At 42.4% G+C, this 17,735-nt stretch overlaps 1 protein-coding gene across 1 annotated transcript in view; it reads left to right on the forward strand.

The window, feature by feature from the left end:
- YIPF4 (Yip1 domain family member 4) overlaps positions 1 to 17,735 on the forward strand; it is a 77,372-nt gene that overhangs the window by 3,589 nt on the left and 56,048 nt on the right. The window contains exon 2 of the mRNA XM_085611391.1: positions 1,717 to 1,870. Within this exon, the coding sequence (XP_085467517.1) occupies positions 1,717 to 1,870 (154 nt within the window). The remainder of the gene's footprint in view (positions 1 to 1,716; positions 1,871 to 17,735) is intronic.

Below are 17,735 nucleotides of genomic sequence, written 5' to 3' on the forward strand. Positions count from 1 at the left end.
CTGCACTCATTCAACGGGCATCTGAGGCAGAATGTTTACTTAGTATGACACTTCTGAAGGCCCACAAATCTGCTCCTTGGGCAACTGTAAACAAGCAAATGGCGGAAAGTAAATTTGGCCATGGCAAGCATTTCCTTTTGTTGTTCTCCATCCCGCCAAGTGCCTGCACTCTGTATAGGTGACTCCTTCATATTGAAAGCTCACTCACATATGCTTCTCTCCCTGCCAAACTCTCTGCCACCTCAGTATTCCATGTTGTTTACCCACATGTGGCCTTCACCTCAGTCCCCTGTGCTGTTCTCCTTCATATGCTGCTTAACACTCCACAAGAGTGAATATATTTTCAGCTGTCTTTGTGCTTCTCTCCCCGCTACTGCTCCGTGTTGTTCTGTCTTATCCATCTGCCTTCCTGCGCTGCTTTTTCTCATTCCTTTTCGCTTAAGTACTCCCAAGAGCAAGTGAATGACTGCATAGTTGAGAGGATTCAATAATTGGGTTTGAAATTGAGTAGGTGTGCAGTAAAAGTTGAAAATGATCTGCCACATGCCCTGTTATTGATGTTTCTAGTGACAGAACTCAAGTCTAATATGTTGAAGCAGCTGGATAAGGATATGAGAGGTTATTGAAATGCACCACACCAAATGTAAGCAGAGAATGCATAAGAATTTGTGAAAAATGTTATACCCTTTACAATTTTACAGCTTATGTGAAATGATAGTCGCATGATGCTGGCACTCGGCCTGGATAAGTTAAAGCAAAGTGTGGATGAGTTTCCTATCTACAGTAAAAGGCCGTAAAGACTCAAGGCAATAGTCCTAGTTTTCTCTGGACTGATCCTTTCAGTACTGGGACATCAAACTGAAATTCAAATTGGTGTCCTCTCAAATTTCATTCCCAAAACAATGTAATCCTTAGTGTACTCATTGGTGCCTCCCGCCTGCCCCCAAACAGACGGTTAAAAACCTGAGCATATGGGTTGACTCTACTTTGACCTTCCAGGCTCAAACAGGGCTCCTAAACGGTCTTAAACCTCTGCTGGGTTTTTTCATTGCTAACACCCGTCAGGTTATTATCCAGGCCACTGTACTATGTAGTCTGGACTACGCAAGCTCTTTGTACCTAGGGGACAATAGAGCAGAGATACATCGCCTACAAGGGGCACAAAACTGTGTCGTCCGGATGCTCTTCGGCCTGCCGAGAACCTGCTCTATTTCAAAATTCATCAGGAGATTACACTGGCTTCCCCTGGAGAAACAAATCCACGTCAAAGCCCTCTGACTCTCCCATAGAATCCTGAACACCCAATTCCTCAATACTTTAGCCGATCTTCTCACGCCCTACACACCCACCAGCCAGCTGTGCTCTTCTGATCAGCACCTGGTGTCTGTTCCTCGGGTTAAGAGAGCCAGGGCAGGAGGGTGCTCTTTTCGTGTTCTTGCTCCTAAACTCTAGAATGCCCTCCTTGCGAACATCAGAAGCATCCAAAATTATGTGTCATTCCATAAGGCTATAAATACATATCTTTTTCCGAAGTAATCTGTTTCTCTATTCTGCTACCCTCCCCGCTCCTCTGTCTGTTTGAGATCAGCACTGGGACGCCCCTGTGCTGGGGCAGCCATGCGCTTTACAAAAACTATAACATAACATGCCCCCACCTTTTTATTTTTTTCTTCTATTGTGGATTTGTCTTTAATACCTGATTCTTTTTATTTACAGATTTGAGTGGCACCATTGCATCCCCGGATATTAAACTTAATCTTGAGGGAGAATTTACCAAAGAATCCACAGCAATTACATTTCTTAGACAGAGAGGATATGGCTGGTTGATAGAAGTAGATGATAATGATCCTGAAGATATCAAACCACTTCTGTAAGTTGCTGTTCATTTCCTCAACCGTTTAGGTTCTGTAGTTGATTTAGAGACCTTCTTTTTGTATTCTTGTTTTGCTACTGTGTTTTCTTAAGGTTATGTGTTGCAATCCTTGGTAAATGTATGATACACTCTTTTGCTATGTATTTTTATGTGAATCATCATTTAAAAAAATAACATTGTTTCCTTCACCTAGTCTTCTGTTGCTTTACATGTTCTCCATGGAAAGGAAATGTTACTTTCAACTGATCACTGTCTGTCACTGCAATTTCACTAAGAAAATATTTACCTGTTCATATTCAGGTCTAGAGCAAGAATATTCTTTAAATACTTTCTTTTAATTTTACTGGAGCGTTTATTATTACATGATGCAAGGTGTGTCACAAAGTATATTGTTTTTTTCTCTTTTCCTGTGACCCAGTTTATGGTCTGAATTATCCATTCTACTAAAACATTTCTCTCTTATTTGACCCTCCTAGTGCAGGCAAACTATGTGTTACAACCCAGACATTTCCATAACATTTAGAGATGTTATGGAAGTGTCTGGAGGACAAGGAATTGTTGGTTCATATCCCAGGCTAAAAGATTGACATTCAACATTAGGAAGAATTGAAAATGGGGTATCCTCTCACGTAGCCAGCTACAACATATCCCCCCCCCCCCCAATATGGAGACACTTTCAAAGTGAAGTATAAAATATATGTGGCTATGTAGCAAGCAATATTTGGAGCCCTCTTTTTATGGCAATGCCTCTTGTCCCAGATATGTCACAAATTAATCTATAGGAGGAAAAATGAATTAGAGATGTTTCATCCTACAATGGCCCATAATTGTCTCACTTAATTATTGTCATTATGAATCTATTTTGGAAATGAGGTTTGAATTTATTATCAACATATTGGGAATGTAAAAGTAGGGGATCAATATGAATTTAAAGTTTGAATTGAGTTCGCTACCTTGGTCGATGTATACTGTTTTTAACATGTCTGCTATAGAATCATTTGAGGAGAGGTGATCTGCAATGGATATGAGACTTTATTTTTAAAGAAACTAATAATATTTAAATGTAGATTTGCTATCATGTGTTTATTTTTTAATCTATTTTATATTGGATCGATCGTAAAGGTATCACATGATTTGACAGGGCATACTTGTTGTGAGATAATGTGGAGTCTTTCCTTTGTTTGGAATTTTGTTTCTACACATTTTTGAGGGGACGACGGCAGGTTTGGCTGAAACGTGTCACTGTATGGACAAATAAACGATGTTCCAGGAAATCCTGCTGTCTGGGGTGTTGGTGTTCTTTTCAGAGAAGAGAGGAACTTGGAATTAAATAAGTAAAGTGCTGGAGAGGAAAATTATGTTTACCATTAATGATAAGAGAAACCGAACATGACACTTTTTGAGCGAAAAATTAATAAAGTGCGTCAAATACACATTGTAGAAATGACAAACTAAGAATTTTAGTTACTGCACCGTAAAAGCAAGCAGAAAAACAGCAGTTTAGATTATATCATACGTGTAACATAGGGTGCGATTTACTAAAGAAAAAGAACTATATTTTATTAACATGTTAGAAAACATGCAAATGATGAACTCTCGCGTTCTAAAGTTTACCTTTAATCGTTTCTGAACATTATTCATATGAAAGAATAACCAATAAGATGATCAAATAGTATGATTAATACTGATTATGGATGTAAATTTTACTAAAATCTACCTTTTGTGTGCGTGAAACCGTGTACATCCAAAATGACAAATGAAAAGTAGGTGCTACACATTACTATTTGATGATGCTTCCGTGAAACTTGTATAGAATGTACTTCACCTCTATAACAATCTGTTTTGTCCAAAACTATATTAGAATTGTGTGATTTGTAATGTATTTACATGTTGGTACATACAAAAAGTTATAAGCACCTTATATTGAAGCGTATTATTTGGAATCCTACTAAATGTTCCTACGTACATCAGAAGTTATATTAAAACATGACAGCTCACTGACTGTGAAAAATGTCCCCAATATAACAAATTATGTGCAACAGTGTTTCGCCTTACTGAGTTCACATGAATTGAACGAGAGATCTTGCTACAATTATGTTACCATTTCATGACATCTGCCTGGGAAACTGTCCTCTTGAACTTTCTCCTATGCTATAGATAAAGGAGCATTGTTTTAATGTTTCACATACAGGATGGCTTAAGGACTAAGTATTTGTCCCACCTATTCCTCTGCATTTTGTGTCTTCTTTATGTCGCCTGACATGCACTCTATATGAACTGATCAATGGACTGGATGGTCTGACCAGATGAGGTGATTCCAGGAGGTGTAACCTCTGTAAACACTAGGAATATAATATTTTCTGACCTAACTGAGCTCTCTCTCTCTCATTATTATGTTGATGGTGATGGGCAATTTGCTGTTCTGTATCGCCTGCTGATTACTAACTGCTACCGGAGGTTTTGCAGAAGGCAAATTAACTTGCCTGATGCGAACTCCTCTGGTTTCTTTCCCAAACTGACCCATGTGATATAGGCGATTGCGGTCTCTATCTTTGGGGATAACTCGAACTGGCACAATTATCCCTTTTCTGAACTTTTGAGCTTTTGGTACTTATTAGATCGTTTTATTTTTTTTCTTATCACTTTACACGATCTATTGATGCACTTATCTTTCTATTATTTGATTAACTAAACTACATTTACTATTTTGACTCAGCTGTCATGATTTATCCTTGTATAAGTGAGAGCGCATTTTCAATTTGGGTTTACCAATGACTAGGGGAGATCATAATAGAGAGATCTCAAAGCATCAAATACTAATGTTCTTATTCTGTATAGCTTTAGCCGAACTCTTGGTATATATGATTTTTAGCTCGCCTACATTTCTTCGGGAGATTTGGGCTTGCAGTGATAATCCTATACCTTTATAGTATTGTCTTGTGAGTAATCAACATGAGCTTGACAACAACGTTGTAATTCAGTTGTCCAGTTACTGGCCCTCATTTGATGACTGATAGGGCTCCTTATATTCAACTTCTCTCGGCACCCACCAAGGTCCATCAAAGGACCAAGAGAGGAAATTGTATCCTTGAAATTCCGTCCCGTGTTAGTATTGGGGCCCAGTAAACGTTGCAGCATAAGCATGGTCCGACACTTGCTGAAGAGCACCGACACAGTGTTGTCAGACTCGAGAGATATATATATAACCGCATATATTACATCACTCATTACATGTTCTATGCCATCATCCAACGAGTGTGTTAGTTTGTTTTATTGCTTACGTAGTGGCAGGTAACTACCATGGTCATTCTCAACCTAATTTTGTACAGCATATTTTCAGCTAATGGGTGTAAGTTACAGTTGAGTTGTATTCATTATGCTCCACACAACGTTTTGGTTCAGCTGAAAAAGTTTCCAACAGGAGAAAGATTCTGCGTAGTAGATAATAACTTTTGTAAGTAACCTTGTGTTATTAGAGAGAATCATGTCAGTATGGTAATTTATATTTAACATAGAAAAGTGTGTTTAACAGTTACTAACCTATGTATGCATGCTTGTTTTGCTTCAGAACTGGGGCTATCTGTACAGTTTCCACCGCAGTATGAAGGGTGCAGATAGTATGAGCTTTAGCACCTTCAGATCTTGGTTATTTTTTAACAAATAGTGACTTTTTTGACAACTGTTGCATAGAATGTACTCTTTTTATTGGTAGATTCTTTTGAATACTCTGTGGTGTATTTATCATGAGAGTTTGTGTTTGTAAGCAGTGTGGTATGGAATGAACTCTATAGAGTAAACACCGCCTACAGTACTGAGTTTTCTACTGATGTCAACTTCATTTCTTAATGTAGGTTCGGTGTGTGTCAGGCGTTTCGTAGAGATAAAAGCAGTCTGTAGTAGGCCATTTCTTTTGGAATTGGCATTCACTATTGTGGCTTTCTGTGAACAGTTGTATACAGATTGAACTGTGTACTCAATGATGGCTTCCCATATATCTGTGGTTTATTGTTAATGTGAACTATGCTACCTGTAAAGTGTATGCTACAGGGTCAATGTTGTACATAATGCATGGTTTCAACCCCTAAGGGAGTTACTTCTATGTTGGTAGTAATAATGCCTGATCTTCTCCTGAGCTATTTTGTACTTTCTGTCAGACCTCTAATGCTGTAGTAATTTATACAACAATATACGGGGAAACAAAGCTTGGATGATGTCATAAGTGATGTCATCAATGATATCATTTGAGATGTAATCAGTTCAGTTCGAAGTGGATGGCACTAGCTAATCCTATGCTTAAAGACTTTGATGCAAAAATGGCAAAAGACTTAGTCACTTTCTAGTTTGGCGTGGATTGCACTGTGCTAATCCTATGGTGAAAAATTTTGCTAGAAAAACAGACATTTGGGGTGAGCAGATTCAGAGTGTTTTTGTATCTTACCTATAACTGCCATGCATCGTAAATGCATGCATTGAAAGGCATGTGTGGTAAAGGTTGTTCCCATTTGTATTGAATGTTGAAAATAAGCTGCCTGAGATATAACAAATATTGTGTAAATTGCATGTGAAAGTGTAGACAAATAATAGTTTTTCTGGCGTGTTCAACAGATTGTCAAACCATTTATGAAGTGGAATCAGTACCTTGTAGGTAGAAACACTGAATATATTTTCTTTTTTATATTGCCTAGTATTTGCTTGCACAATATTATTGGTGGCAACAGTAACATCACTTTAAATATTTAATAAAAAGGGACTTAAAACATTGTGCATTACAATTTTAAAATGGCCCATTCCTTTTTTAACTCCAGTTCCATATAAGTTAAGAACCAATTTTATTATGATAATGAGAAGCAGCAAACGGTAATGACGATATCCTGTTAGTTTCAACCACTTCTTCTGTGACCCCTTCAAATAAAAGCTTAGCAACTACCTATCCCACAGCATATTTTACTGAAATAAATACATTTTTTGGGCTCTACTGCGTACTGAGTAAGTCTTTCCATGCAGCAAAATAACTTACTACATTCCTTGTTCCTGGCATAATTCCAAGATTTTCGGGAAAATGAGTAGAATTACTCTCAAATAATCCTAGATGTCTGTGGGCCTTGTTCATCAATGTAACAGTTTAGACCACTTATCACTTTGGTAATGAAACTATAGCTTATTTCTCCTTCCAGGTGGGCCCTTTTGGGTTTTGCTATATAGGAGCTCAGAGTCTTAGGACTAAATCTTGTTTACTGTGATAGGGAACGATAACAAGCATTGTTTATGGAGTGTTGCTGAATAAAGTTTTACTTTTACATTGCTCTTACATTTTTACAATCATTTTACATTAATTTTTAGTCATTTATTTTATGCCACTTCCAAAGTTTGAATTACTCTTGTTGCACAGCATTGCTGTTATTGTTATTTCGGTATCTAGAATGTGTATTTACTCAACAAATGTATTATTGAAAATAGTGAAAGGCCTGGGTTAGTAACGGTATCCTTACTGTATCTAGTTTTCTCCTACTCCTAACGTTTTTGCACTGGATGTTACCATGCGTGTGTTTTGTTACTGCTTGTCAGTGGTGTTACAAATATGAACTCCATGCACTCATGTTATCAGCCATGCATGTCTCTCTGTGTAGCCAGAACAGTCTCTTCTGCGTGTTCCCCAGTTCCCTGTATTCTTTTGGCGAGCATTAAGCGGACATGATTTTTTTTTTTTCTGTTGCAACAACCTCTCAAGTATTTTAGAAACTCGGACTTGTCAAGAGTGCGGACAAAAATAACACACACTTCTGTGGCATGCAGTTTTCTTTGTAATTTTGTTTTCCTTTTCTAAGGAATGCATTCTATAGGCCATTTTAATGTTGCAGTATTTTCCATTGGTGCTAACTAAACAGTTTCCTTAATGTTTAACCTATGAGCATTGACAAATAATGCTGTTGTAAAAAGTCCCACTTACACACTTGTACACACACCTCCCACTTCTCAATGGGGCCTCCAATGGAAAGCAGGACTTTGGGGAGAAATGTTTTGTCAATTGCTTTAGCTGCTCGGCAAAGATCAAAGGGAGTATGAACTGTCACAACGTTCTTGCCTCAGCTGCCATAAGTGTATTCTCTATCCATTTCTCATTGAGGAGAGAGCATTTAAATAAGTTGTGCTGACTGCATTAATGTGTGACAGCGTGGGACTTGGCTATTTCATTGACTTGTTCACTTAGGCAAGATACATTTTAGTTGGCCAGCCTTCTGTGACTGCTAGCTTGTTACTGCAGAGCATCATTCTCCAATGTGGGTACTTTAAAATGGAGTGGACTGCTCTGTTGCGCCCTCTGTAGGGCCTGAACACATTGGTTCAGACTTAGTGGGAAAGGAACATCAGAGGCTAACTAATAAATACTAAGTGGAGTTAAATGCTTGGCTATAATAAAATGCTGAAGTACAACAAAAAGTTCTGATTTCCAGTTTAAATTCCGGCTTAGAGCCTACCAGACCCTGTGGTTCTATGTAAAATGCACCAGTTTCTGATTGATGGCTGTCCGAAATGTTGGCTCAAGGTGGATGATTTCTTATGTGATTTGGTTTTGACCAGCTGTGAGTGAATATGGTTGTGGTGACAAATTTACAGACCACTGCAGATACTCTGCCAACTATCTCCCTGACACAGTGTGTTCATGGTTTACATCCGCAGCTAAAAAAAAAAGTTTTGGTTTAAATTTGTGGCCACACGTCATAGCCTTGTTAAGAGACGCATAGCAGTTTAATGGTTAGAGTGCTTTGGACAATCTCTTGATCTGTCAAAAAGAGATCTGAGAGAATGACTAGTTGCAGAAAAGGTGTGCATGACTAGGGTTAGAACAGATGGATCGGTCATGTACGATTTTAGCGACTGGAGAGAGACGATTGCCATGCTGAAGAATAGTGAGGACGAGGTGGAACTATCACAGTATGATGCAACCCCATTGTCAACCTTCCCTTTTGGGCTCTATGGATAATGTGTTTTATGCTGTGGGATTTACTATCGAATGTTCACTGCTGATTTTTGGCCTTCTACAGTGGCTCCCACTGCTATGACACGTTTTGTTTGACACTGTAGCTCATTTTTGTCTATTTTTCTTTGTTGTTTAAAATAACTAAAAACCTTTTAACAAAAAAAAAAGAAATGCAGGCTGGGCAAACATGCCTTGGCTTTGTCTGGATGCAGCAATATATCTCCATGAGCCAGAGTCAGCCCTTCCTTGGAATAACTGCGCTACCTTTCGTTGTTGACTGAGCTGGTGCTACATTTTTACCTCATGAATCAATCTTCTGCCTGCAGCATGAAGGATTTGCCTTCTCTGTCCGTGCCACCCATGAGGAGAGAGATGACTTTATATTTGCTGGTGCTTGCTTAATTGTAAATGTGTGGGTACGGTGTATGGTTCTACCTGCTTAAGTGCTTATCTGTATTTGTGATTCTCAAGTGATTTGTGTGTGTGTGTGTATATACTTATTGTCTGTTTTAGTGTGTAACTGAGCTTTTCTGTATATGTGAGCGCCTGCCTGGATTTGAAGTTGTGTACCGTGTAGCTTTGTCAGACTCCTTGCTTTTTGCCTGTTATGTGCCTTTCTTGATGTTGGTCTTTGGCTGTTTGAATAAGGAGCTGTGATTGTCTGGTTGCCAGTCTGTGCCTGCCTGAATGGATGCCTCCCTGAAAGCAGAAAGCTATATGTGTGATGTGTCTGCTTGTGGTTGTCTGCCTGTGTTAGGTATGTGTGTTTGAGAGTGAATCCTGTGTTCTTAGATTGGAGCATTGAGCAAGCTGGACAGTTGTGTAAATCAATCAATCAGAATTTTAAAGTGCAATACTGTCAATCCTAAGGGTATCTGGGCGCAGAGGGTGCCAAGTCTCCGTCGAAAATCCAGGTCTTGAGTTTCTTTCTGAAGGGACAGTGCTATTCGGATGTGGAGGGGCAAGCCGTTCCAGGTCTTGGCAACGATGTAGGAGAAGGAACGGCCCGCTGCGGCTGCGTTGAATATGTGTGTCCACAATTTCTCTGGGATGCTTTTAGCTGGTATTCTTCAAGTAGACCGCTACGCTCGGCCAATGCTTTCCTGATGCCCACCTCCAGGGTTCAAAGGAAGAACTTGGGGGGGGGGGTGTATTAGTGCGCTATATAAATTGTTACAACATAACATAACAAGGGCGAGAGGCTGAGCACAGGTGTCTTTAGGGCAGATTGAAGTTCAGGCGGTGGTTGATGTAGGATGCTCCTTGGTTGTGAAGAGCTTTGCAGGCATGTGTGAGGATCTTGAACTGGCATCGTTTCTGGATGTGGTGCCAGTGGAAATTTCTAAGGTGAGGACTGATGTGGGTCTGTTTGAGGAGGTCCAGGATGAGTCAGGCTGCAGGGTTCTTTGTGGTCTGGAGTCTTCTGAGGAGCTGGGTGGAGATTCGGGCTTAGAGAGCATTGCCGTAATCGAGGCAGTTGGTGTTGATTGGGATCTATCTGAAGATTCTACAGAGCATGCAAAGGGTGTAGGGCAGGAGGAGGCCAGTGTGTTGACTTGTTTCATGGTCAGATGGCTGTCTAGGATGATGTTGAGGTTGCATACATAGTTGGTCGGTGTGGGTGTAGGTCCAAGTTTTGCTGGCCACCAGCTGTGGTCCCAAACGGAGGTGTTCTTACTGAAGATATAGCTGAGTTTGAGGCAGTTGTCTCATCCATTTGGCTACTTTGGTCATGGCATTGCAGAAGTTGGTTTTGGCTTTGGAGGGGTCCTCGTTGATTGAGAGGATTAGTTGCTTCATCTGCGTAGGTGATTATGTTGAGTCCTCTGGATCTGACGTAGTTTGCAAGGGGTGGTCATGTAGATGATGAACCTTGTGGTACGCCGCATATCATGTCTTTGGGTGTGGAGGAAAAGGGAGGCAGTTGTATTCTCTATGTGCATCCTGTAATGAAATGTGATCCACTTGAGGGCGTTTTGCTGCATGCTGATGTTGTAGAGTCTGTTGATAAGGGTTTGGTGGTAAACCATGTTGAACTCAGTAGAGAGGTCGAGGAGGTTAAGGGTTAAAGTTTCTCCATGGTTGAGGAGAGTTCTGATTTTATCTGTGGCAGCGATCAGCGCAATCTCAGTGCTGTGGTTGGCACAGAATCCTGATTGTGAGGCATCACGGAGGTGGTTGTGTTCCAGGTATTCGGTGAGCTTTTGTTTGATGGTTTTCTCGAGGGCTTTAGCTGGGTAGTGGAGCAGGGAGATCGGTCTGTAGTTTTGGAGGTTGCTAGGGTCGGCAGAGGGTTTCTGTAAGAGGGTTCTGACCTCTGCGTGTTTCCATCTTTCCAGGAAGATTGCTGTGGAGATGGAGGTGTTGAGGGAGCTGGTGAGCTCCGTGCTGATTGGGTTGGTTCAGAGTTTGAAAAGATGATAGGAGCAGGGGTGGGTGGGTACCCCTGGAGTGGGGGGACGACATGATGGCTGTGGTGGTCTGAGTAGAAAGTGGAGACCATGAAGTAGGTGCTGGGGGAAGGAGCGGGGCGCTGGTTGGCAAGAAGGAGGAGGCGGGCAGAGGGAAATTGCGGGAGGTAGGAAACTGCGTGGGAAAGACAAGAGGGACAAGGACAAAATGACACCAACAAAATAAACAATTACAATTAAAGCTGCTACACAGTTGCAGGCAATGGGCACAAGTTTGGCTGACTGCACACAGGCGCTGGGGAGCGGCGTAGATGTGTCACACAGACAATTACTGGGCAAACAGGAGGCTGTGAGCAGACGGGGAAGACGAACAATCAGCTGACAGTCAGGAGACCTGCTTTACTGGTGTGGATAGCTGGCACAGGACCTGGGGGTCACCAATTAGCATTGAAGACCCAGTGGGGTAATCAATGCCCTGTGGGGTCATCAATGCTACTACTGCAAGAGGAGCTTCATTATTTATTTCTGGAGCAGTCTAGAAACTGGTATTGCAATGTGATTCTAGCAACCTGCTAACCCTCTCACCTATCCATCTACACCCACTGATGTATCCACCCACTTACCCACCAGCTTTCTAACTAACACATTCAATGATCTCATCCACAGCTAGCTAGTACGCTCCACCCTACAACACAAAACACAGACCTTTAGCTTTGTGAATGATTGTCTTTTATGGCTTTAATTTGGGGCTTACGTACTGCACAGACATTGGAAGGAAGCCTTGTTTCATACCTCATGTTACACCCTTTTTCTCCTTGCATATTCAGAAATACACTGCAGACTGGTCATGCCCCTGGTGTAATGAAAAGCTGCAGTGGTCCATTATTACCAAAACTCTTTTCTAACCCAATAGCAAAAGAAAATCCCATGAGACAAATTGCATTTTGTATCTGGAATCGTACCATTCTGTCTTTGCTTAGTAGTAGTTGTGACATTTTTCCATAACTTCTGGAAGTCCGATCTCTGTTCTGTGTCCACTAGTGTGGGCTGACAAATACCTTTGGTGCTGGTGAGAGGAGTTGTCTGTTACAGTGTCCATACGAAAAACGCTGATGAGATTACCAAATGCCATTATATTGTTTCTTACAGTTTAGTTTCATTTCTGATTTTATTGTTGAATTACGCAAGACTTTTTGTGCTCTTCTCTCCCTTTGAGACTAGCATACGTCCAGGAGGAAGAACATACGTTAGTATTTGTTGTGTCACTGTTGGCGACCTAGCACCTCATGACTAGTGGCTTCAGCTGAAGAGAAATACTGCTAGAATACCCCACCCCATCGTAATATAATTCTCTTGTACATAAGCTGTTGCATCCTAAATAGATTTATGCTATATACAAGTATCAATACATGAATAGATAAATATTATCTATCAATGTATTTTTTAGTATGTCTTGATACTGGTTTTAACTTTGTGTCATGTTTGCCCCTTCATTTCGGGAGGAGCCAGGGTCTCAGGTGTCGGTGGTGTCGAAGGGTACTAAAAGACTCATTTCAATACTGTAAATTCTCTATTGCCAGATAACCTGCACAAACTTGACCCTCTTATCACAGTAGAGGGGAGGCGAGGGGTTATCTATAGATCTGTCGCCCTATGGTTGGTCATTTTCCATCTAATTTAATGGAAGAAGGCTTCTACTTTTTAGTGTACCAGTGCCTCTTGAATGAACTTAATTTCTGTCACAACAGTTCTGGAATTTCTTGAAAGAGCTGTATCTTGTCTACGATGGTTTAGTGCCCATACAGTTGGGATCAGTGAATTCAGCAGTAAATATGGTTCCTGATCCTATACCTATTCGTCATTATCCATATCATCATAAATAGGGCTCCCGGTTTTATGGTATTTATGTTTTTTTACATTTCCGTCTGTATTTATCCATATTTATTATGGGTTTTGTGAGAAAAATAAAGCTGAAACCAATAAAGATGCAGTCATGCTTGAATGCCTGCCAGGTTTCAGTGATATGGACACTTGCAGAAGATATATCGATGCACTTTTATGAAAATATGCGCATTTCAGTATCAGCTTTGTATATATCAACTGCCGTTTAATCCTCTTTACCAAAATTCCTTTCTTTTTTAACCCGTTTACCTATCAATCCACACAGTTATTGGCTTGGCAGTCATGGCAAAGTGTATTTAGAATCACTCAATAAGCACCCAATTTCCTTTTTTTTCCATATTTAAAAATAAATGCAGGCAAGAAAATAACTGGTTTTCTGTCTGTATTTATCTGTAAAAATGGAAAACAGGGAGCTTTAATCATAAAGCTCATTCAGAGCTGCACCTGTGACTATACTGAGTCTTAAAGCTTGAATGGGGTCTGAAGTGTTACTGATATCATGATATTGCTTATGTTAAATTAATTCGCCCTTTGACTATAGAAATAATGTAAGAAGAGGGTTAGCCACAGGGTAAACATCCTGGAATTACGAATCCAGATTTGACTTTTTCGGTTTAAATCTTTTTTTTTTTTTTAAATATATTTTTATTAAACCTTCGTGACAGATATACAGAAATTGCCGATTTATAATACTGATTGGTTACTCTCGTCCAGGTACAGTATACAAAGGATGATACAATAATTACATTAAGAAGTCACATCTCTGTCCACATTCCTGTGCATTTCTAACTCCACCACTGGAGATACACATATTTCACCTCTATAGATATTCCATTTGGTCCATTTTCGATCCCACTTTTTCGGGCACCCTCGGGTTATAAAAACTTGTTTCTCCGCAATCATGCATCTGTCCAGTTCTTTCCACCATACCAATGCGGAAGGCGGTGCCACCCCCCCCCCCCTCGCCAGTTCCCTCTTTACCAGTGTGTACCCCAGCATCACTAGCTGTTGTTCGATTTCAGTTAGGTCAGTGGCTGTCCAGATGTTTAACAAGCCCAATTTCGGTGTCTGGTCTACTACCGTCTTACCCACTGCAGACTGTATATGATTCGTGACTCTCTCCCAGAAGCGATGTACCAGCGGGCACTCCCATAATGCGTGATAGAAGGTAGCCTGCTGCCGGCAGCCCTTCAAACAGAGGTCATCCTGTTGTGCGCCTATTTTTGCCAGGGTTATCCCTGTCATATAAGACCGATGTAAAACCCTGAGTTGTATCAGTCTAAATCTAAGCGTGATGGCCGCCTCCCTAGGTTTAAATCGTTTTTACTGATTTTATAAGGTAGCAACATTACAACTTGAACAGTCTACATCCAGTGGCCGACGGGTGTTCTTTCGGATGCATGGTAAGTAGGTAAACATGAAAGAGTAAAGCGAGAGAAACTAAGAGCATAACAACAGCACTATTACGGTTAAGGTTGTAGAAAGGAAAGAGGAAATAGAAAAGGGAACCGGAGGAGAGGTTGTAGGTCGGGGGGGGGGGATAGGAAGGGGAGGGATCTCCCTCTCTCTCTGCACTGTTAATACTAGGATGTGGTTGCGGGCCGGTGGTGCGTAGCGGGCTCCGTAGCTGTGAAGCGTAAGACTCTCTGGTGTTAAGGGCATGTCAGTTCGCGAAACTCATCCACCAGGTACGCTATATGTGGCATCTTGTCAAACCGTGGCCACTGCTGTGAGCTTCTCCCTTCCCAGGATATCCCATAATTTGTGCAATTAATCCTGATGCAATGGTATCCTGACTGTCCCCAACCTGGCCAGCAGGAGTTGTTTTGCTACCCCCAGTGTAAGAGTGATAGCCTTGCCCCTGGGAGATTTTAATGGGTAAGTGAGTGGATTGGGAAGACCCAGTGGTATGAACGTGTGGGGAATTGAGGTATGTCTGTGTCGAACGTAGTGTCAATGGCCCTTAATACCTCTGTCCAGATTGGGCCAATCTTGGGACACTGCCGCAGAAGATGGGTGAGTGTACCCCTTTGTCCGCACTCACGCCAGCACATTCTGTTCCCCCTGGGGTCCCAAGTGGCTACCCTTGCAGGTTTGAGGTACCAGTAATGGGCTATTTTGAGGAGCATTTCCTCACTGGTGGTGTTGAGGGTGGATGTTCGTGCGTGGTGGAGGATATCACTCCACTCTTTGTCAGAGAATGAGTAATCACATTCCTTCTCCCATCTGGCTCTGGCAGGGGAGGGCATGGGGTGCACAGGCTGTATCAGGAATGCGTAGATGACGGACAGTAACTTCTTGTCTGAACTCCGCGTGATAAGCAACTTCTTGAACGGTAACAGTGGTCTGCTTGCATGTGGTTGAATCCATTGGCTAGTGAGCCAGTGCGCCTCAGCTAGATCTTACCATTTTGCCGAGGTCAAAAGTGGATAATATGTCTGTAGTTTGGCGAAATCCATAAAACCTTCAGTATCAAATAGGTCCCCCACCCTTTTACACTTAACTTCCTCCCACGCTTTAAAACCTGCACCCTCCATTGCCGGGATAAAATCGGGATTACCCATTAGAGGAGTCTGCGGGCATATCGGGGTGGAGAGATTTTGCTTCCTTTGTACCAGCCCCCCGTGTTCGATCTTGTGACTGGTGAGATATATACGCCTGGTGGTCTGTAGGGTTTGGGTAGCCATGGTACCTTCCAGATGTGCATCCCAGCTATGGCCTGATCTATAAAGCACCAGTGCATTTCGGTAAGTGTACGGGACCATTCCACCATGTGGCGCAATTGGGCTGCATGGTAATATTTGTAAATGTTTGGGACCCCAATCCACCCTCTGCCACCGTAAGATAAGCTTGTGATCTTGACATTCTCTCTTTCTTACCATATGAAGTCCCAAATTAGAGCCTGCAACTTGTCAGGGTGGCAGGGTTTGCAACACATAGAGCAACTTGTGGAGTAGAGTAATTTTGAAGGCAGCCAGGCGCCCTAACCAGGAAGGGTTCTGTGTTTTCCATTCAAGGAGATCCGTCTGAGTCATGGTGAGAAGATTACCATAGTAGTAGTCCGAGGTGGGCGTAACTCTGGGAAATATCTGGAGGTCGAGATACGGCCCACTGAAATGGGAACTGTTCGCGAAGACTTGCTCGCTCGGTATCCCGTAGCGTCATGTCAAGGACCATAGACTTTGAAATGGGAACTGTTCGCGAAGACTTGCTCGCTCGGTATCCCGTAGCGTCATGTCAAGGACCATAGACTTTTGGGGGTTAATTTGGAAGCCTGATGCAAGCCCGAAGTCTGAAATTTCTGCCATGGCCGCTGACAGTAAGTCAGCTGGGTTCATAAGTGTTAAGAGGACATCATCGGCGTATAACATGATCTTCTCCCTCCCTCCCATTAGAATTCCAGTCACCTTTGCCTTGCCCCTTAAGCGTTCGGCCAACGGCTCCATATACAGAGCAAAAAGGAGGGGAGACAGGTGACAGCCCTGCCTGGTTCCTTCCTCTATTGAGAAGGGGGGAGACTGTATTCCATTGACGCAAATGTTGGCCTGGGGAGCTGCATAGCAGGCTCGTATCCACCCGCGGAGTCGGAGACCGAAGCCTACCCATTCGAGCACCTGGTATAAGTACTGCCAGTGTACTCGGTCAAACGCTTTCTCAGTGTCAATCATAAGCACCAGTGCTCGGATCTGTGAGCATTGGGTTTTGACTAGGAGGTGGCATAGTCTTTTTGTATTGTCGCTACACCCCCGCTCCGGGATGAACCCTGCCTGTTCCAGATCGACTATTCCCTGAACGTATGGTGGCAGTCTCTGTGCCAATACGCTGGTGAAAAGTTTTGCATCCACGTTCAGCAGGGATATTGGACGGTAAAAACAACAACTTTTAGGGTCCTTGCCAGGCTTGGCGATGACAGTGATAGTGGCGTTGCGCATTGAGTCTGGGAGTATTCCCTGTGTGTCTATGGAGTTATATAGGAGTGTGAGTATCAGGGCCAGATGGGATGCAAATGTTTTATAGAACTCACCACCATAGCCATCGGGGCCGGGCGCCTTGTGCGGATGCAGTTTATGGATATCAGTAAGGACATCTTGTACTGTGATGTCCTTCTCTAGGGTACTTTATACAGGTACCTCTACCTCCGGTGGATACACCTGAGACAAGTATGCCTCAACGTACGATCCTTGTAACGACTCGGCTGAGTAGAGTGCTTTATAAAATCCCCAAATGCACATGCAATACCCTCATCCGTGTCGGAAACAGAGCCATCTGCTCCACGGATTTCGGTGATCCGCCAGTCAACCGCCTGCGCTCTAAGGCGATGCGCTAACATACGTTTCGCCTTGTTGCCCAGGCATAATATTTCTGGCGGAGCCGCAGTAGGGCGTATTCTGCTCTTCCCATATCTGTGGCCCGTAGCTCTTTACGTGCCGCCGTCAGTTGTCGTCTCCTGTCTGGGCCCTCCCAGGGGTGTGATCTGTCACGCTGCCCGTCCATTGTGATAAAGTCGCCCCCCACCACAGGTCTCTGTCCGGTGTGGTGATCAGACGGCCTAAGGCATCCTTGATAAACA

Source organism: Triturus cristatus, chromosome 6, assembly GCF_964204655.1.
Source record: "Triturus cristatus chromosome 6, aTriCri1.1, whole genome shotgun sequence".
NCBI classification, from domain to species: Eukaryota; Metazoa; Chordata; class Amphibia; order Caudata; family Salamandridae; genus Triturus; species Triturus cristatus.